Source organism: Poecile atricapillus, chromosome 9 (genome assembly GCF_030490865.1).
Source record: "Poecile atricapillus isolate bPoeAtr1 chromosome 9, bPoeAtr1.hap1, whole genome shotgun sequence".
Lineage (NCBI taxonomy): Eukaryota > Metazoa > Chordata > Aves > Passeriformes > Paridae > Poecile > Poecile atricapillus.
Window position 1 is genome coordinate 8,589,753 of NC_081257.1, and position 20,369 is coordinate 8,610,121.

The window sequence follows — 20,369 nt, forward strand, 5'->3', positions numbered from 1 at the left end:
AAAAGTGTGCTGTGGAGGAGGATAAACACGGTTAAGCAGAAGAGAAAACACAAAAAGAGAAGTCAGTTTGCTGCCCCGTGCAGGGTTACAGGCTGCCTTCACCACTGCTGCTCGAGACCTTTTGTTCTGCCAAAGGAGTGGAGGTTTCTGGCTGACACTGAGCCACATCTCACTGGCCAGTGGGACAGGGGGGACTCTGAACCTTTTCACCAATGTCAGTAAGGAATCCTTGCAGATGGGTGGTTTTGTTGGATTCTTTTTTTGTTGTTTTTAAGGCCAAGGACAGGAGGGTGAGCTGCTGCAGTGCCCAGCCCCCTGAGCTCCATTTCTGTCTGTGCCTCACTACCTGCTGCTTCACACCAGCTACAAAAAACCCTATTTTCTTTTTTTCTTTTTTAAATAAAACATAGGGATAAGATTTCACTAAGCCCAGACACTGTGACTAAAAGATATTTCAAGGGGAGAGCAGATGAAACCAAGGGCCTCTCTCCACTCCCAGGGCTCAGAATTGTACGATATTTCTTTCAGAGAAACTCTCAAACAACTCCAGTGGCCTTTGCCTCAAGCTGGAAGCAGTCAGTGACCAAAACCAGAGGTAACTAAATCAAGTTTTGAGCTATGCCATCTGTGCCAGTGACAAATGCTCTGCTCCAGAACAGCACAGGGATGTGGTGGTTCTGAGTATTCACCACATCATCCCCATCCTTCACACTCTTAGCAGTGGACAACAAAGCTTGCTAATGTAGAAAAGGCCACAGTTATGTAAAGTCACTTGAGCTCCTTAAGAAGATAAAGCAAACGAATCATTAATACTTCAGATTAAATCATGAAGAGTTGATAAGGATTAAGTATTGTCCAGAAGGTGGACACAGGTGACTTCCACCTCCACAAAGCCCAACACTCGCGCTCTGGCACTTTGAGAAGCCACTCAGCCCCAGGGGCTGCACAAGGAGCTGGATCTTACTTGGACAGTTTCCCTGAAAGGAAAGAAAAGAAAGCATTCCTCAGCACAGCATCAACAGTGGAATGCTTTTCTCTTGTGTTTGCCCTCAGTTTCTAGAAAATCAGATTTCCAGAGGGGCTGTTACAGCCTAGGATTGGAGAAGCAGTAGGGGCTTGGTCTCTCAGACCAAAGTAATTCAGCCCTTGCTCTGAGTCACCACACACACACAAACACACACTTGAAGGAAGGGATTCCAAGCATCCTACTGACCTCAGCCGCTGAGTTTCCTCATTGCAGGAGGCACCATCACCTGGAGATAAGCAATACCCCCTGTCTAAAAAATCCACACCAACAAGCCACCCTTTCTGTCATGTGGCTTAATTTCTATAAGCAATTCAGAAGTATTTATTAACTGAAGTTTTAAAGCATCAGGTGATGCCCAGGCAGAGCCAACATAGTTACAAAGCTTATGTTGCCAGTGTGGGTCTGAAACCAGCTGCCCAGACAGTAAACTTAGAGCTGATATCACTTGGAGACAACTTGGGAAGCAGGATGGAGGTGTGTAGGTTGATAAAAGACATCCTAACAAGATAAAGAAAATTTGCATGTGAATTTTACACAAAACTGAAATAATAAAAAAATCTTAATGCTGTTGCTTTATGTCGACCATTTTCATCTTAACAGGAGAATTATTCTGATTTTTCACTAGTAAGTGATTTTAGACTGATGCTTCCTTAATCTTAATTTTCTGTTTGGCCCCTCTCTCATCTGCAGTGGTGTTTCCCCCTTCCCAAACTTGTGTTTGCCTATCTCTGCAGGCCAAAGGCCCAGAAGGACAGATAACTCTCTCCTGAGCACTGCCTCTCCAGCTCCTCACCCCAGTGCAGGACACACAGTGTGATAACAGCTCTGAAGCTCCTACCCACACCCATTTAGTTCATGCCTGCCTCAGGGGGACAGCCGGACAAAATTACAAAGCCCTGAGGAAAGGCAACCACGAAAATAACCTGCCCCAACCTGAACAAGATAACAAACACGCTTCAGTACCACCCCAGGAGGACTTTTGCCAGTAAACTCGAGCTCGTGTTGTGAGGGGGAATGCTGTGCGTGTCCTGAGGGATGCTGCATGGCACGGGCAGCGAAAAGCTGCAGCGCAAAGCAGGGAGGCTGTGCCCCGTAGGGGCTGCATGAGCCCAGTCTGGCTTCACCTGGCACCGGTGCTGTTCCCCGGGAGGTGGATCCGAGCCCTGGCTCCTCTCCTGGCCCTGCTGAGGCTGTCGGCGGGGTGAGCTCCTCCGGCTCCGCTGCTGCTGCCCGGACCCCCAATTCCTCCGGCCACTGCCCCATCTCCTCACACCCAGCTCTCCAAAATGGCTACAGCCGCCCCACCTCCCTCGCCTCCACTTGTTTTTTACTCATTAATTTATTTGTTTATTTTAAAATGCATCTCGTTTTAACAAAGCACGAAGCTCTGGGGAGCAGAGGGCGGAGTGACGGCCGCGGTCCCGGCAGGGAGCGGGTGATGGGGTGCGGGAGGTGCGATGCTGACGGTGAGGATGCGGTGCGGGGGCTGCTCCCCGCAATCCCCTCCCGCAGCCCGGGCCGCTCGGGGCTGGAGCTGCTCCCCGCAATCCCCTCCCGCAGCCCGGGCCGCTCGGGGCTGGAGCTGCTCCCCGCAATCCCCTCCCGCAGCCCGGGCCGCTCGGGGCGGGCGGAGCGGGGCTCCCGGCGGGGCGGGGGCTGCCCGGGGCCGCTCCCTCCGCCCCGCCCCGCCCGTGCGGGCCGCGCACACCGCGGCAGCTCCGCGGGGCTCCCGCGGCCCTGCGCTCCGTGCCCGCCGCCGCCGGAGCGGAGCCCAGGCCCCGGAGCCCATGTGGGGCTGCCGCCGCCGCGGCCGCTGCCCGCAGGGCCGGCGCTGCCGAGGTAGGACCCCCGGGACCCCCCTCCCGCCCCCGGCTTCCCACCCACGGGGCAGCCCCCGAGGGACCCAGGCGCGTTCAGGGCAAGGCTGGAAGGGGATGCTGGTGTTTTCCTGGACCCCCTGGTTGGGATTTTCTCTCCCGGCTCCGCCGACGAGTGAAGGTGCTCGGCATCTCAGAAAGCTCGGCTGGTGGGAAATGGGAATTGCGGCTTCTGCTGGAACAGCCCTGGGTTAAGGAAGGTTTGGGAGATGTGGCGTGGAAAGAGGGAATCGTAGTGTACCAGCAGCTGTTTGCTTGCCGAGTTATTTTTGGAGATTGCTTTGCTGTGATGGACTTTTTTTTTTTTTAACTGTCTGTAGGGAGGCGGGTTTACATCTCGCTCCTCCGAGCCTTGGTGCTCTCCATTGGCTGAGGAAGGGTGTAAAACCAGTGCTTTGGCAAATACTTATCTAACTGGTTAGCTCTTCTCCCCGTATTCCGAAGGACAACTCCATAAAAAGCACATAATCTGCACCTTTTTTATCTTCCTTTGTGAGGTTTGGCTGCTGGCTCGTTGGGGCCGTCCTTGGAAAGGGCTGGCTCTCCCTGGGGACCGAGGTCTGGCGTGTTTGTGAGGCACTTTGTGTAATACAGGGTGACAGCTGTGACGCAAGTGCACCAAAACTTTTGAACATAGCCTCAGTCATGGTTATGCTTGGATATAATTTCCCCACTTTCTAGGAAAATTGTATTATGTAGGCTGGAAGATGAAGCAGGCGCTGCTGCTGCTGCCGTGGGGCAGGACGGGGAGGCAGAGATGGATGTGGATGTGGATGGATGAGGGGTGCTGCACTCAGGTTTGGTAACGGGACCAGGACCCTGAGCTGCCTGGTGCCACACAAAACTAACTGGGTGTCACCGGGTGTTCTCCTGCTGTGGCTCTTGCCCACTGAGTCACAGGCTCGCTCTTGTTTACAGCCATCGCTTTGCTCCTGCCAGCCCTATAGTAGGCAGCTGCTGCTTCCTCCATGCCTGACTCCAACCCAAGGCATGGAAAGGGATTTTGGTAAGGCTGGTGGTCCAGAACCTCCCGAACTAGGAGGAGGATCCCCATTCAGCTGCTGAAATGTGGTGATGGCCATTGCTTTGTGGCTGAACTAAAACCCCTTCACTGCCCCTTTGGTCATTCCCACAGTGCTTGTGCTGGCGTCTTCCATGAGCAGGGATTTGTTGGCTGTGCCGGGGGAATTGGATGCTGCCCTCTCACCTCTCGTCAATACCTGGCTGCTTGTTGGCTCTGTAGCAGGTCCCATGGTGCTTGTGTGGCTCTTTGAGATGTGAGAAGGAAAAATAAAGACATTAATACGGAAGAAACTTGAAGGCTCTTTAAGATTTCTTGATCTTTAAAGAAGTTCATTCTGAATTGCACATTTTATATTGGCAAATGCCAGAGAAACTGGTTCATCTGAGGCAAAAAAAACCCTACTAAACCAACTATAACTTGGAGCAATCCCATACAGAGTTCATTGATTTTGTAGTGCTTTGCGTAGAGCCGAAGATGGGACTGAATAAATGCCCGTTGTGGGACTCCTGGTGCTCGTCCAGTGTGTTGCAGAGCAGTTTGCAAAGTTTCCAGTAAGTTTGCTTAATGTGACCTTACTCAGTTCCGAGGCACTCCCATAATTAAGGCTGCAATTAAAGGCAATAGCATCCATTTACATAAGATGCCAGTCCTTTTAAATCGGTGCATCATCTAATGAGAGCATTCTGTAGGGATAGCTGTGCAGGATGAGGACCCAGAGCTGAGAGCATTTTGGGGAGGATTTGGTTTCAGAACTTTCCTGAGGTCACTCAAAGGAAGGATCTGCTATGAAATAGGACTTTTTGTTATGAAACTGTACTGATTTATAAATATAACCCTTACCAGCAGCAGGATGTTGTTGAATTGAGTGATCATAACCCTTTATTTTTTTTATGTATCATCCATCCAATTAAAAAAAAAAATCAGCCTGGTTGCACCAGTATTTTTTCTCAATTTGATTGCGTCAATGTTCCTTCTGCTCCTATGAGTAAGAGATTTGGTAAATCCAACTTGTGGACAGTATTTAATTGCTGGTGAAGCGCTATGGATGTGTTCTGAATGGCTCACTGCACTTGCATGGTTTCCTTGGGGCTTAACCCCTGCATATGATGCCCACAGATTTTCCCTTGAGATAAATAGAAATCTTGGACTTGAAGTGCTGGAAGAGATCACGTGTTTAGCGAATGCTTTGGCCTTCTTCTGAAAGAAATGACCTGGTGGAGTATTCCCAACTTCCCACTCTGTATGTTTTGTTCTGTTTATCTTTTTTTTGTTTGCTTTCATTTATTGATTATGGTATAAGCTTGTGGCCCCACACCCTGGGTGGGGCTTCTTGGGAAGAGTCACAAGGCCAGTGTAATAGAAAGGGCAAAAATTCTCAAAATACAAGTGAGGAGGCACCAGCTGTGAGTTTGAGAAGTGCAGGGTTCCTTGGGTCTGCTCTGGTTTTCCCCAGAAGCCATTTTTTCCCATTATAAGAGAAATAATTAGTCTGATAACCTTTTCTCACGGGCAGAGTGCTCGGCTTGCAGTGTCTGAGACCATAAGAGGTTAAGTAATTAAATTGTAAAAGGGAGTAAAAGAGAATAATCAACTCCTAACTCCTTAGTCTGTCTAGTTGGGCTCTCCATCATCTAAAACGAAGTAATTTGGCTTGATTTCTGATTTCACTAGATTTTTACCAGGCAGTCAAAATGGGGCTGCAGGAAAGAGTCCCACATTGCTTCACACAGGTTGTTTTTGCAGCAGTGGTGGATTGGTTTTGGGCACGATTTGGTGGTGCAGAGGGGCAGTGTCAGGGGCAGCACTGGCCTGGGCTGCTCTGACAAGGTTCCAACGTGGGGCCAGGGTGGTTTATAAACCAGGCTTGTTCCTGTATGCCTGCCAAAACCTGGCCCCAAGTGTTGTAATCACTCACTAATTATGAATCCTAATCTCCAGACGTACTGAACCTGTCACCTGCTGAGGTGCTGAGCTGGTGGAGTAAAATCACAGGATGGTTTGGGTTGGAAGGGACCTTAAAGTTCATCCCACCCCACCCCGTGCCATGAGCAGGGACACCTTCCACTATCTCAGGTTGCTCAGGTCCCATCCCACCTGGCCTTGGACATTTCCAGGGATGGGGCAGCCACAGCTTCTCTGGGCACCCTGTGCCAGGGCCTCACCACTCTCATGGGGAAGAATTTATTCTTAATATTCCATCTAGCCCTGCCCTCCGTCAGTTTAAAGCTGTTCCCCCTTGTCCTGCCACTCCATGCTCTTGCCAAAAGTCCCTCTGCAGTTCTCTTGGAGTCCTTTCAGGCGCTGGAAGGTGCTATAATATCACTCAGAGCCTTCTCTTTTCCAAAGTCACTTTGATGTGTTGGGCCTGTGAATTTGTGTCCATGCAAAGAGATACTTGTTTGGCTTTTTTTGTGTAAAATGTGTCAACTTGCCCCTGCTATTACAACCGTGCAGTTTTTAAGTGTCTTTAGAGGTTGTATTTTTATTCTGCCAAATTTACCTCTCATCTGAGAAGCTGCTGAATGAGGGGCTCTCCTGGATGTTGCTGTCTGCAACATTTAAGGGTCTGAAGTAATGCACTGGAATTAATCTTGAAGCCCTGAAGCGCTGAGCTGCCACGAATACAAATGATGAGTCTCTTAATTGCAACTGACTTGTATCCCTGTGATGGATAAAAACATTTTGCAAATGTTTTATTAATAAAATGGGATGGATTTGTCATGAGTGCCCTTGTAGCAATAATGTGCCTGTTACATTGAAACATGGAATTTGAAGCTGTAATTTCTGCACTTGGATATCTGAAATGCCTGTACGGCATTAGTTTCCAGGTGATTCAGTATGTGACTATATTGTTTACAGGCCATGCATGAGTAGGAAAAGATATTAAAAAAAGGGTGAATAAAGGGTTTTTAAGTTCTTTCCTCTCTTTTTGACTCTGAAGGCGAGCTAGAGTTGCCTGAACTCCTTCCTGAGTAGTTACTTTTAGAAAATTTTCTTCAGTTTCTGCACATCGCGTGCCGTCTTTGTGTGGAGCTGGCTTGACACGTGTTGAGCCTTGTCCCTGGGCATTGCCAGGGGAGCTGTGTGATCCAGGTTCCCTGGCAGTGCTGTCCTCTGAACAAGAGCTCCAGCAGCATCCCCAGCCCTGCAGCTGCTGCGGGGTTGGTGCCTGTCACCAGAGTGCCACCTAAAAATGGCTCGGGTGTGCTATTCCTGTCTCACTTGGAAAAGCCACTCGTGCTGCTGCTTCTCTGGCAGTGGATTCCCACGTGAGGGATTTCTCCGTGTGCAGGCAGCAGCAGACTTGGGGAGTTGTCTCAGTCTGAGCTGGCACTGCAGAGGTTTGGTCCTGCATGTTTTAGGTGCCTAAATGGGGAGGTTTCCCAAAGCAGCAAGAAACCCTCATGTCTGGGTTAGGTACAGTTTGCCAGTGGATAGTTTAAATCAAAACATGCAAAGATAAAATATTTGTGGTGATTTATTATAGCTAAAAGCTTCTATATGACTACACCCCCTCTTTTGACATAGTTAACACAACCATGAGCTCTTTTTAGTGCATCTGAAACTGCTTCTGACCAATGACCACTGACACTCTTGGCATTTAAGGCTGGCTTTTCCTTCCTTTTAAGCTTCCTTCTATGGTCATATATCCCTGGAAATCTAATTGATGTTATTGGTTAATAACAAGCAACATTTGTTCATGGAAAGCCTGTTGATATCCTTGAGCTGTGCAGCATTCACTTTCTGCATTAAGGAAAGGGGGAAAAGAAGAGCTTGGTAATTTTTTTTTCTGCTACCCATGTGAAACTGGTTTCCCCAAAACAATGAGGAGATTTCAGGGGTTCATGACCTCTTGCAATTAGAAAATGTCAGATGGCTTGTGAGAGGTGGACTGATGGGGCAGAGGAGGAGGGGGAGCAGCCCTGTTACTGCTGTAGTAATTACTGTAGTAAAAAAACCCCCTCATTTGTGGTGGGAGATCGATCTCACAGATTCTTCTTTATTTTTCCCTGAGAAATGCTCCATTTGGGGATTAGAGGATCTTAAATATTCAAGCAGTTCTGGAAGAGATATCTCCCACAGATTTATGTCTTGGGGTTTTAACTGATTTTTGTTCCCAGGCTGGGCCAGTTCCAGGGATTTGGGCTCTCCTGGTGTCAGCCCCAGGTCTGATGGGTCCAGCTCAAAGCACTGTGTGTCCTGGGAGCATTGCTAGGGTGCCTCTTCACTCCTGCTAGCCAGTTTTCATTAAAATGTGAAATACCAATGTTTCTGAGCCCTCTGTCCTGTGAGAGAGAAGGTTCAGATGTCCCTGGTGGTGAGGGGGGACCCGAGCAGGCACAGACCAAGCCAGGGTGGGATGTCTGGAGCCAGCAGTCCTGGACAGCTGGTGTTTCACTGGGGGTGGTGAGTGTGAGGGCTGCTGTGCTCATTTGCTTCTGATTCCCTTGCTTTGTTTTCTATTTTTGTATCCCTTTTGGCTTTCAATTGATATTTAAATTTTGGAATGTGTTTTTACACATTCTGGTGCCAAAGGCTGTCCCTTATGCCATATGTGATGGAGGATGGCCTTCTGTGCAACTGAATAATTTTTTGTATTTTCTCTAGGGATACACTTGTGCTGAACCAAAGTTATTTTTTCAAAATATAGAAGAGAACTCAAGGTGGGCTGCTTTTTTTGGTTTAAAGAGAAGACTTCTTCACTAATATTATGCTGTTGGTGAATGTTTCCCCTTGCAAGAGTTTAATGTGTAGCATTTGTGCTGTTTAGCCTGTCTACATTCTGTAAATTTGATTATTTTGGCTGTCATAATTTTATTACTCTTATTAAACTTCCTCATTTGCACATTGATCCTATTAGTCTCAGGAAGCTGATAAGCCATCTAGGTCTACTTGCAAAATGCACAGAAAATGAAAAATCTGCCCTGGAGGCTCTGAATACTGAGGTTCACTGTGATTTAGATCTGTATGTCTGGCCTGTATTTTTTTCCCCTTTGGTGCTGTTTTAGGCTACCTGACTTCACTGCAGTTTGCCCAAATTAAGATGAATTTTTGCTTTTATTATAAATTCTCTCACTGGTAGCTTCTGAGAAGCTTTGCTCTGGTTTGCTTGTATTTTTATTTGGATGAATACCCTCCTTTTTCACAGAGCTTAAGAATATTTCCAGCAGCAGCTGGCGTCGCATATGCTGTGAGTTGTTTTCCTCCTTGTGTCAGTGTCAGTTTTCCATGCTGCCTTTCCAGACGGATTTATTCTTTACTTTCACAAAACCTGCATTGCCTGTGGGACATGCAGGAACCCAAGTGTGGGCCCATTACTCTTTGCTCTTGCTTCCATTTCCATGGGCTTTTCCCTCAGTGACCCCCCTGTTCTTTAAGGTAGGCTGCACTATCCTCTGGTGGACCTTTGATTCCTGATCTCTTTCTAAAATTTGTTCTGGCTCTCAGTGAAGTCTAGTCCCTCTTACAAGGTGAGGTTGTACCCCTCTCCCTCAGCCTCTCCTGTTCCAGGGCTGCTTTGGGTGCTTCTATTTACATCTTATTTCTGTCACTGAAGTGTTTGCACACCCCTGTTTTGCTCCTGTTCTGCTCTACCTCTCTGTACAGTCACTGCTGCTTCCAATGAACTGTTGTTCTTTCTTTGGTGATACTCTTCCCCCTCCTGGTCCAGCTTTTCCTCCTCCTCCCTGTGTTTGACCTTGTCTTGCTCTTGTTCTCCCCGTGCCCTTTTCCAGGCATACACATGGCTTCAACTTCTCTTACGTGCTGGTGACTCACAGGTCCACTCTACACCTCCGAGGGTTTGTTACCCAGCGCAGTGGCTGTTTTCCTCCTTGCCTTTTTCCCTTTGAGCTCCCCATCAGTCATTCAGTATTTCACGCCCCAAACCCCGGGTGGTGCTTCCCAAGCTCTCTTATCTCCTGTCTTTTAAAGTGCTGCCATCTGATAGGTAGCTCTGTCCCGAAGCCTTCAAGATTTTAAAAAAATTAATTTGGTGTACTTCATGCATTTGAATCACATGCAAATTTTGTGTACTCTTTGTTGTTGGTATATTCTCCTTTTTCGTCTCATCAGACAACTTCCCTAATGTATGTAGTAAGTTTTCACAGATGTTTTCCATTGGAGTGACAGCTCTTGTGGAATTGTACTTCTGAAGTCAGTTGATAACATTTAGTTTTAAAGGTGGCATAAAGTGTTACAGTTCTACTCTGAGAAGGCAGCTGCCCTTGTTCTATATTTTTTTTTTAGTTCAGCAGCCTAGATCTACTGTTATGAGCAAGTGGGATTCATAGGATCGTAGTTGAGTGACAGGAAAAAGGATGTGTATACACCAGAAATGTTCAAATATCTAATATAAAAGTAGCTGAGCATAATTCATAAGCCTGTCAGCCTGGATAAGGGCTGTCTGTTGTACTTAAAACTGTCAGTCCTTTCCTTGTGCTCCCTCTAATTACATTACTACTCATACCTGCAAACTCAGACTGGGATCTGGGGAGGTTTTCTGATGTGCTTGGTGATTGAAGAGGAATAGAGAGCTTTGAGGTGATAGAGGCACTTTCAGACTGCTTAGCACAGGTTGCTTGTAAGCAGGTGCAAGAGGCACAAAGATAGATATCCCCATGGATGCAGCTATGTTTTTGTTTTCCCTTCTCTTTCAAATTCTACAGATTGATCCAGCCTTTGTTCTCCACGGTGAAATAATGGATTTCAGGTGACTGAAGTGGACTTGCTGCTGTATCACCCTCGCAGGGAGGTGAGGAGTGTCCGAGGGTGCACACACCACGCAGGGGCTGTGCCAGGCTGTTCGTGCTGTTGCTGTAGTAACAACATCAGGTTCTGCCAGAACAATGTGCAGGAATGACTCTCCTCAGTGTGCTTACCATCTTGGAAACCTGGGATTGTCAATTAATCCCTGGACATGTGAATGTAAATAAGCAATTTGTGCAAATGCTGTGTGTTTTGATGTCCTCTTTCTGTACTTACAAGCACAGGCCCCCTCATGTAAATAGTTGGGAGTCCCTGATATACAGCAAGAGTGTTTATCTACAAAGGGCTTTTTAACACTGGGTTGCACTCAGAAAAATGAATAATAGATGCCATCTTTCCTTTATGTTGCATCATAACAGGAAGATTTAAAATGTTGCTCAACTTTGGGAATGGTTTTGAGCAATACCTGGAAGCACCACTTGAGGATCTTGCCTTTTTTACAGGGAAATAATTTCAGTGTTCTCTCAGACGTAAAGATGGGAGAGGAGTGCTTGGAGTGAAGGTGTAAAGATTTAGTGATTTGTCCTTTAGATTTAACAAACAGAATTAGTGTAGGCTAGCCTTAAATCTACCCCTAATGTCAGGCTTAACACAGGAAACTTCCTTGTATGAAAGCAACAGCATCTCATCAAAAGGCTTTATCTCCAGATATTAAATTTCTCCCACATTTAAAAGAGATCAATTATTTCTTCTGAAATGTGATAAACATCTAGACTAACATAGTTATATATTTAGAAATAAGGAAAATACTCTGAGTGGCCACACCTTGAGGAATGGTTCACATAAAGATAACAAAGAGCACAGTGACAGTGTGGCAAGGTGTGTATTTTTTTGGTTGATATTGCCGTGTCTGTGAGTGTCAGGGTTTGCTCTGGGGTTCTCATGCAGTCCACGTGTTGGTGAGATGAGGTGCTGCTGATATCTCCCCAGGTAATCATAGCTATCTCCCCTGATACAGTTTATAGTCCTGCAGTGAACGAGTGAGCTCTGTAGAAAGCAATCCAAGAGTTTATTGGTACAATTCTCACAGTAAAACCTTTGTGTGGCTGGTGCTTGTTTCCTGATGCTTGGGTCATCAGGGTTTGGAAAACACAGCCGTGCTGGAATCCAGCCACACATGAACACTGCTGTCAGGGATACCTCACTGCTTTGCGTGCACCGTGAATAACTCTGATGATGTTTCAGTAGACAATGAGGAAAATACCATAAAAGCAAATTGCTGTGGGAATTATCTGTCTCTCCAGCCAAATAAGTGTGGTGTGAGGCTCCTGAGTGCCCAAACCCTGTCAGTTCTTCCCTGGTATCAGATGTGTCGATGGTTGTTGGAATAGATAGGAGCTTGCTTTCTTGCTGATTTACCTGACATGAAGATTTTCTGTTTGGATGAATTATTTTCCTTATCTATGCTTAGGGATATTTTGTTTCAGCTCAAGGAATCTCTTTAGTATCTGTATTTATACGGCTTTGTCTGTGTGGGATCTTGGGTGTTGTTTAAATCTATTCCCCAGTTAGCACTGAAGAATTTTCTTGTCCTTAGTAGTAGCTTATTCTCACCTAAAGCATGATTAGATCTCGCTGTTTGTTATCAAGCTCTTTGACAGATTGATCTGTCAAAGAGCCATGAAGTCTGGTAGTAAAATGAACTCTTACAAAATAATTTCTGAGGGTGTGTCTTGCTGAGGGCAGATTCTTGTTTTACTTCTGAATTCTTAATGGCTTTTTGCTTGTCTTTGGGGTAGCAGTCTATTCCAAGACAACTGGAACATTTTCCCTTTAGGCAGTGATAGGAAATAAGATATGGAGTGGATGGTGCCACTAATAAAACTAACTTGTTGCTCAGAAGAAATGAAGGAAGTGCTAGGGCCATGTATCACAAGGCCTGGCCCTCGTGATTTCAGTTGGTTTGGAATCACGTCCCAAATGGAAGGACCTGTGGAGATGGTCTGGGGAACCTGCTGAGCCTGTCATGTGGGATGCTTGAAATTTTTGGGGACTTAGTGGGCTATTTGTAATTTTTGCTGGGTTGACTTCTGGGACATTAGATTCTGGGAAAACAAAAAAGAGGATGGCACTTTGGGTTGAGGAGGAAACCATAGGCGGCCTCGATGAGATGGCAAATCTTCATTTAAGAAGCTGATGTAACAAAATGTCCTGAGAGCCTGAACTGAGAAGGTGAGTCAGTGTATGTCACCCTGCTAACCCAGCACTGCACCTCTCTGCCTTGATTGCTCACTGTGATTGCTAAGCTCTGAACGGGAAAGAGCTCACTCTGTTCTCTGTGGAAAGCTTTTAGCTCCTGAGGGATCTCAGTGGAGGATGACTGTTCCCAAGGCATACTCTGTCATTGTCCAGGAGCTCAGGAAGAGCCCAGGGAGGAAGAGAGGTGCTTTTTTTTGGTTCAGCTTCCTTCATCTCTGGGTTTTCTTGGCAATTGAATAACAAGGCTGGGTCAGTGCCTGGCTGACAGGGGTCACAACATACTGAGCAGAAGGGCATTGTGTTTTAGGCAGGTTGTTAGGGACTTCTCTTGCACTGGGAGGAAAAACCTGCCAGGCTTGATCTGCACTTCAGGAATATGGGAATTACCTGGAGGAGAGAGCACTCTGTTCCCTGCTGAGGTCTTAGTGCAACAAGGGATGTGACAGAACAGGACAAGTGTCCCAGCTGCTCTGCAGCAGCTTTGGTCATTATAGCAGAAACTGGGTGCATTTACAAGTCTTTTCACCATGTAAGAGCACTTGGTCAAAAAAACCCATCAGCAATGTGCCTCACATCAGCTGAGTGGGGAGAAATCTCTCCCATTTGTCCCGAAACCCAGTTTTGAAATGCTGGAGTGTTGTTCCTTGTGAACAGAAAGGGTAAAGCATAGTTGTGTGTTTGGTCACTGACTCCTCTCATTGGCTTGCAGTGTTGTAACAGCCTTGTATAAATTAGATAGCTGCTGTCCTGGGGTGATGCTTCCAGCATCAAGATTTTGGCCAATGAAGGACTGCCACCAGCTTGCTGAAGGTACATTTGAAATCTTTTTTGGTTTGTTTTTTTGCATTTTTTTCTTTCTTTTTTTCTTTTTTTTTTTTTGGTTGTGTTTTGGTTTGTGGTGGTTTTTTTTTTTTTGTTTTTTTTTCCACTGAAAGAGAAAATCAGTTGTAAGTTCAACAGAAATTATCCTGTCTGCTTTACACAAACACTGTGATGCTGTTAGCTGGTCAGAGCCAACCAATCCATGTGAAACTGGGGAGCTTTGGATGGGTGTGGAAGCTGGGCATGTAAGATATGTGTGTGGCTGAAGGCTGTGCTGGTGCGTGTCTGTATTTCTTGAATAACAGCCACATGTAATGATCATTGCAAAGTCTCTGTTCCTCTGTGTCTCCTCAATTTGTGCTGAAACAAAACTGCTGCAGTGCTAGGGGTGATGTCTTTTTGAGTACTTGTAAGTGAGGAGCCTCACGGCCCTGTCTCTGCACCTTCTTAAACTGGGATAAGAACTTAAACTCTGATCTCTCCCCCTCTCACTATTGCCAGATGTAGAAAATGCAGATGCCAATCTTAAGATGGGATCATTTAAACTAGTTCCTGTTTGTCACTTTGAGCTGGAGCAGTAACCTGCCATTTGCAATACAGATGGTTTGGGTTTAGGTTTTTGCCAGCTGATTATTGCCAGATGTGTGTGTAGAGGTCAGGGTCTGTGGGTTTTGTCAAAGCAGGTAGCTGATAACGTGGGACTGCGAAGTGTATCTCATGACTTATTGGAAGGAGAATTACTTTAGAGAAATTGAAGTAATAGCTTAATGATGAAATATAATTTTTCGGTGTTTAATATCTTAAAAAACATGAGGATATTTAGTTCTGAATGTGGACACACTCCTCCCAATATCTTTTTTTCATTTGGGTTAAAAAAATCACTCAAGGCCGGTAGATGGGCTTTCCTTCCCTGTAGCTTTCTGTAAACTCTGACTCTCCCACGTATGCTGAAAAGCCAAGTCCTGGTGTATTTCAGTTCTGCGGAGCTTTGCTGTCTCCCGGCACGGCGATCCCGGTGTCGCTTGTCTGTGACAGAGCCTTTCTGAAGGGTAACAGGGAATTCATTTTTCCACAACCGCTTGAGCACGGGCGGCTCGGCAGGGTTAGAGCAGTTTTCAGCACGGGGATGTCATGGCCAGAGCTGTGCGTGTCTGCCCCCCCGCCCTTGTCCGTCCCCTCCCCGTGTCCCCTCCCCGTGTCCCCTCCCCGTGTCCCTGTCCCCCCCGTGTCCCTGTCCCCCCCGTGTCCCTGTCCCTCCCGTGTCCCTGTCCCTCCCGTGTCCCCTCCCCGTGTCCCCTCCCCGTGTCCCCCCCCGTGTCCCCGTCCCCGCTGTGTCCCCGCGGCTGTGCCTTTGCTCGCGGCAGCCACCAGGGGGCGCCCGCGCAGTGCCCGCTGAGGGGCCAGGGCGCCGCCTGGCGGCGCGGGCGGTCCCGGCAGCCGCGGGAGCCTGAGGGGTGTCCCCGGGATGTCCTGGGGATGGCCCCGGGATGTCCTGGGGGTGTCCCCGGGAGGGCCCCGGGATGTCCTGGGGGTGTCCCCGGGGTGTCCTGGGGGTGTCCCCGGGTTCTCATCTCTGGCTCGGATCCCCTGCACTGCACAAGGGCCTGTGGGTAGGTTTGTCGTGGGCCGTGTGTGCGCGGGCGCTGAGGGCCTGGGCACCTGGGAGGCTGGAAAGCCTTTCCTTGTGCCAAGTAGCGAGTGTGTGCTGCCACAGATGGCTCTGGAACATCTTCTCTGCTGGAAGGACTTGAGGAAGAGATGTTGCATGGTTTACGGATGTTTTATGGGCTGTCAGACTAAAAAGTGGTATCTTTACTAGGGAAATGACATACATGGAAGTTACTTGCACGTATTGTGAAACTTGGATTATATGGCTGCCATATGATGCAGCGTGTTCACAGATACAAGTTGGGTTTCTCTGAGATGGAGCAGAAACCTTGGTTCAGTCTCTCTTGTTTCTCCCTGTCTCTAAATAATTACCATTTGCTGAAGGCATTAAATCTCAAGTTTCCTGTCTTGTCAGTCAGTTGTTTCCAGAGAAATGAGTGTAACTTTGTCACTTGGCTCAAGCACATTATTTCCATGCTGCAGCTCATTTTCCAACATTTCCCTCCCCCTTGATGTTTTGCTTCTGGAGAGAGGTGGTTTCTCAGGTAAGCTCTTTGCTCACCATGGCCCTGAGAGCTTTGTGATGCTTTGTGTAAAAGCCTTCCCAGGAGTAAAGGTTTGTTCATGGTTTTCCTGTAGCAAACAAAGCTCTTCACCTGCAGGAGTCAGCTCTGCTCCTCCAGTGCAGTAAGACAGCAGCTGATGACAACGAGATTGTGCAGAGGATGATCCTGTCATTTACTGGGAATCTGATGAGTAACACTTGTTCTGTGTTTTCCCGGGAAGTGACTGTAGGGCCCTTGTAAACCATGTTTTGAAACTAGACCTCAGGAGTAGCACAAGATTTCTGTATTTGCTTTCTCTGTCCTTGATCAAATAGCTCATTACTGCACTGAAGTTTAAAAACAAACCACAAAACATCTAACCCTTGCATACAACATAATCACTTAAGCTTATCATCAACCCAGCTGAGCTCTTTGCCTCACAAAAACAAAGGCTAGCAGGTGTCTCTGAACACCTCTAATATTATTACAGACACCTGGACAAACCCTTAACTGAAGTTTTGTGCAGGTGCCACTAGTTTGAATCTTCCTGAGCAAAAAGGAATTAATTAACTGGCCCTGTGCCTGGTGCTTTGAGGGCAAGACTTAAAAATGTGGTCATTCACCCCACAGACTTCTGAAATATGCTATTCTTGTGTGACCTACATCAGGTCAGTGTTCTTGGCTAGAGGCAGGTGTATGACCGGACTTGCAGTTCTTGTGTAGGGGGTGGATTTGCAGAAAGGAAGTACAAACTTTGTTTCTAGAGGCTGGAAGGATTTAAGTTTTCTACTTAGCCTATGTAGAACAAGCCTGAGAAGTGCAGTTAATAAACTGGTGTTCCTATTAATCTCTTGTTTCTGTTACTATTACATCTGTTGTGGACTCCCCTGCCTCCCCTGGAGGGATTGTTAGGAAAGCTGGAGGATCTTGGTGTTGGCTCTGTTGTGATCACAGGAGGGCGAGGTGGGGACATCCTGGTGCTGGGCTCTACCCTGGAGCCACACATGTGTGTGTTTCATCATTCTGTGTGTGCACAGGAGACAGACTTCTGGGATAAACTGGGACAGAGATTGAACTGCTGCTGCTCACACTTCTTTGTGCAGCTGTTGGAAGTAAACACACAATTGACAGAAGAAACCAAGCTTTTAAGCATTCAAAACCTCCCTCTCTTTGCTCCTCGTTTTCTGACCCTTGCAGTGTAACTCCTGTAGCCCCTCTGCCCCTCCCCATGTCAGCTACGGGCCCAAAACAAAATCGGGAAGAAAATACTGGGTAAAAATATAGTGTAGGGCACCTACAGTGGAAAATTGTAATCGCTCTTGGAGAGAAGGAAATAACTTGCAACACAGGGAAAAGCAGGTCAAGCAAACATGATTCTGGAAAAACAGTACTGACTCTCCCAGAAGTGTCTTGCCAAATGTCTCTGAGAACTAAGTTTTGGTTTTTCACAAAGGTACATTTTAGCTTGTAATAGAACAGAAAAACTAAAAGTAATCTTCAGGTGATCAGAGTCTGGTTGGTGTTAAAAAAGAAAGTATGTACTGGCCTTCACTTTTGTTTAGGCCAGTGTCATAATAATGGAGTGATTAATAATGTAAGTGTGTATTGTGCTTCACTACTGTATTCATTGTGTTGCATTTATTTGCTGTAAAATATATAGAGGTGTGTACGTGTGTGAAATATTGAGCTTTTTTAGGGCTTTGCTCAGGCCAGTTAATGGAGTGGGTTTCCCCAAGCTGTAAAGCTGATAAAGGTGATGTGGAGAGGCAACAGCTGGGTGCCCTGTTCAGTCAAACCACTGCTCCCACTGCAGCTTCCCAGGGCCATTTGTTAACAGCTTTTTTTATGGAAACCTATGGTTTATTTATGTTTTTCTGCATCGCTATTAATTTAGCCTTCAGGCCAAACCAGAGTTTAATTGGAAAAATGTATCACTCAATGCATGACTTAAAACACGCTGCACGCTCCCTGGGCGTTCTATATTTAGGTTTTGGGTTGTTTTTTTTTTTTTTTTTTTTTTTTTAAAAAAAAGGCTTTTCAGCGGCAGCGTGGTGTTCCCTGCAGCCAGAGCAGCGCAGCAGCAGCACGGAGCGCAGTCACCTGCTCGCAGCACGACCCTTGCCAGGGCCGGCACCTTCCCGCGGGGGTCTCGGAAGCCCCGGCTTGGCTTCCCCGTTCCCGGGGCACGGCGGGGCTGCGGCCTCCCGCGCCGGCCCTGCCCCGGGGGCGGCCCCGGCGCGCCCCGCCCGCCGGCACTGCGGTGGGAGCCGGGAGCGGCCGAGGATGGCGGCGGCACCGGCGGCGCGGGAGCTCACGCAGAACCCGCTGCAGAAGACGTGGGAGCCCTACGACAACGGGCTGCCCGCGGGGCACAGCGCACAGCGCGGCGGTGAGCGGCACGGGCCGGCCCCGGGCCCGCACGGGCCGGGCGGGGGGCGAGGGGACGGAGCCGAGCCCGGCGCTCGGGGTCGCTCGCTGCCGCCGGCTGTGAGGGCGGCGGTCGCGGGTCCCCCGTGGAGGGTCGAGCCCCGGAGCTGCTGGCTCCGCGCCCAGCGGAAGGCAGGGAAGCTTAGCTTCAATTGAATGTGTTTTCTGGTTGCTTTTGTTGGTGTTTTGCGGGTTTGTTTGGGGTTTTTTTATTTATTGGACGCTCTGGTGTCAGGGAGCGTTTATATTCAGCATATTCGTCTTGGAGAGAGGCCTAAAAATGTCACTGTGTTCTTGTTTCGGTTGTTGTGTTTCTTTGTGGGTTTTTTTTTTTTTCCCCTTTAAGGCCAATGCTGTATCAGCCCATCTGTTCTTTGAGTTAATGACTTCCCATATTTTGAGGTGCAGCCAACCGAGTCATCAGCCTCCTGAGACTTCGGCGGTGGCGTTTGTAAACCATAGTTCATTAACAAACTTTGCCTCACAGGTTGTTTTTTCCCCCCTCTTCCTTTCATTTCCCCCCCTTACTTAAGTAACCGAGGTCCGGTACACGGCAGTTTTACAGACAAAAGGGGCTTTGTCGTGTAGAATTGTTTGTATTTGTCATGCACAGAGGCTGTGCTGACAGAGCTGAGGCTCTGCCGGTGTGGCAGGAGTCCATGGGCTGCAGCCTTGGCTCCCTCTGCTCATGCTTTGGTCCAGCCCTTGCTGAAAAAGAAAACCAACCCCTCCCCCCACAAAAAAAAACCCCAAAAATAATAATAAAAAACCCAAGAAACAAACCCCAAACCACCCCTAACTCTCTTGTGTGCTGGGCAAGCAGGCAGAAGTGTGTTTCTGTGGGAACTGAATTACTACAGCATCTGAACCATGGTAAGTTGAGATGAATGCTGAAATGGAAGAGGGTCAGAAAATGTGTGTAAGTGCTTTATTAAAATGCCAAGAAGTGTGCTTCGTTTCAGCATTAATGTGGCATCTTTTTTCCAAACAGAGTAATATGTTATAGCTCTGACACAGATACTGTTTTAGAAAAAATCCCCCAACCCCAAGAACAAAATTGCATATGAGTTATGTGTAATGCAATGATGTGTATTGTCTTCTTGGCAGAATTACTTAGTCTCACTTGAGTATAAATGAAAAAATATTTTACATGCTTGTGCGGTTTTTTGTAGGACTTTATAAGTTTAATGCCTAAGACCACTTGTAAATGAAAAAACCCTTTGCTAGAAAAAGAGATTGCCCTTTTTTTTAAAAATCTTTTTGCAGCCCTATCCATTAAAGTCTGCAGTCATTTATAATACGTAAGAATTACAAATAGCCTGCAAAGGAGCACAAGTTACTCTTCCCTGATAAAACCATCTATCTTGTTTCAGCAAACTGAGAATGCTTCATAATTTTTCGCATGCAAGGGTGTTGCAGACTCCTTTTCCCTAAGGTTTCCACGTGTCTTGTGTTGCCCTGTGTGCTGGTGAGGCAGTGTGAGCACTGTGGCAGCTCAGGATGGACTGCCCAGATGGCTGATTTGGGGCTGTGTTGGGTTGACCAGTTCCCGTTCTTTGCTGCTCCAGGTGATTGTGTCAGATGTTACTGTTCCAAAAATACCAGTTCAAGGTGGAAGTGGTTTTCTTGTCCTCAAGTGTAGCTTTGCAGTGAGAAAGGTGAAGTTAGCCACTCTGTTCTGAGTTTCTTGGCTAAACAAGATGAGCTCTTTCAGTCTCCTTTGGTCGGGATTTTTATTTTCTGCTTTGTGCTGCTGATCTTTACCTGCACTACCTTCAGGCTTTATCCTTCTAAAAGGTGGATGGACAGAATTGTACATGCTTCCAGTTGAGGACTCAGCAGATTTGTCTACAAAAGGACTTCCCTCTGCTAGCTGTTTTTAGTGTGATTTTCTAAAAGTTGTAGCAAGTACAGTTGTCTTGGGAAGAAGAAATCTGTTGAGCTGTGCCAGAGTTTAGCTGTCAAGGTCTTGGAAGAGCCAGTTCTTTTAGTCTGTGCCGTACAAGGTCTTCAAGGAGCAGTTGTATCTGTGCAGCCTACTGAGCAGGCAGCTTTTACAGCTGGTGGCACTG

The 20,369-nt window shown here is 47.2% G+C and overlaps 1 protein-coding gene across 8 annotated transcripts in view; it reads left to right on the forward strand.

Moving 5' to 3' along the window:
• The first annotated feature begins 2,403 nt into the window (after positions 1-2,403).
• The window catches only part of LOC131581968 (6-phosphofructo-2-kinase/fructose-2,6-bisphosphatase 4), a 51,056-nt gene continuing 33,090 nt past the window's right edge, over positions 2,404-20,369 (forward strand). For 4 of the 8 annotated variants that reach the window (XR_009278234.1, XM_058844651.1, XM_058844652.1 and 1 more), the window contains exon 1: positions 2,404-2,866. Coding sequence is in view for 7 of the 8 variants with exons in the window: in XM_058844651.1 (XP_058700634.1) it covers positions 2,485-2,866 (382 nt within the window). In the remaining variant the exon portion in view is untranslated. Of the gene's footprint in view, positions 2,867-17,904; positions 18,260-20,369 lie in introns of those variants that run through there. The other 4 variants (XM_058844655.1, XM_058844656.1, XM_058844653.1 and 1 more) reach the window with 3 other exon arrangements.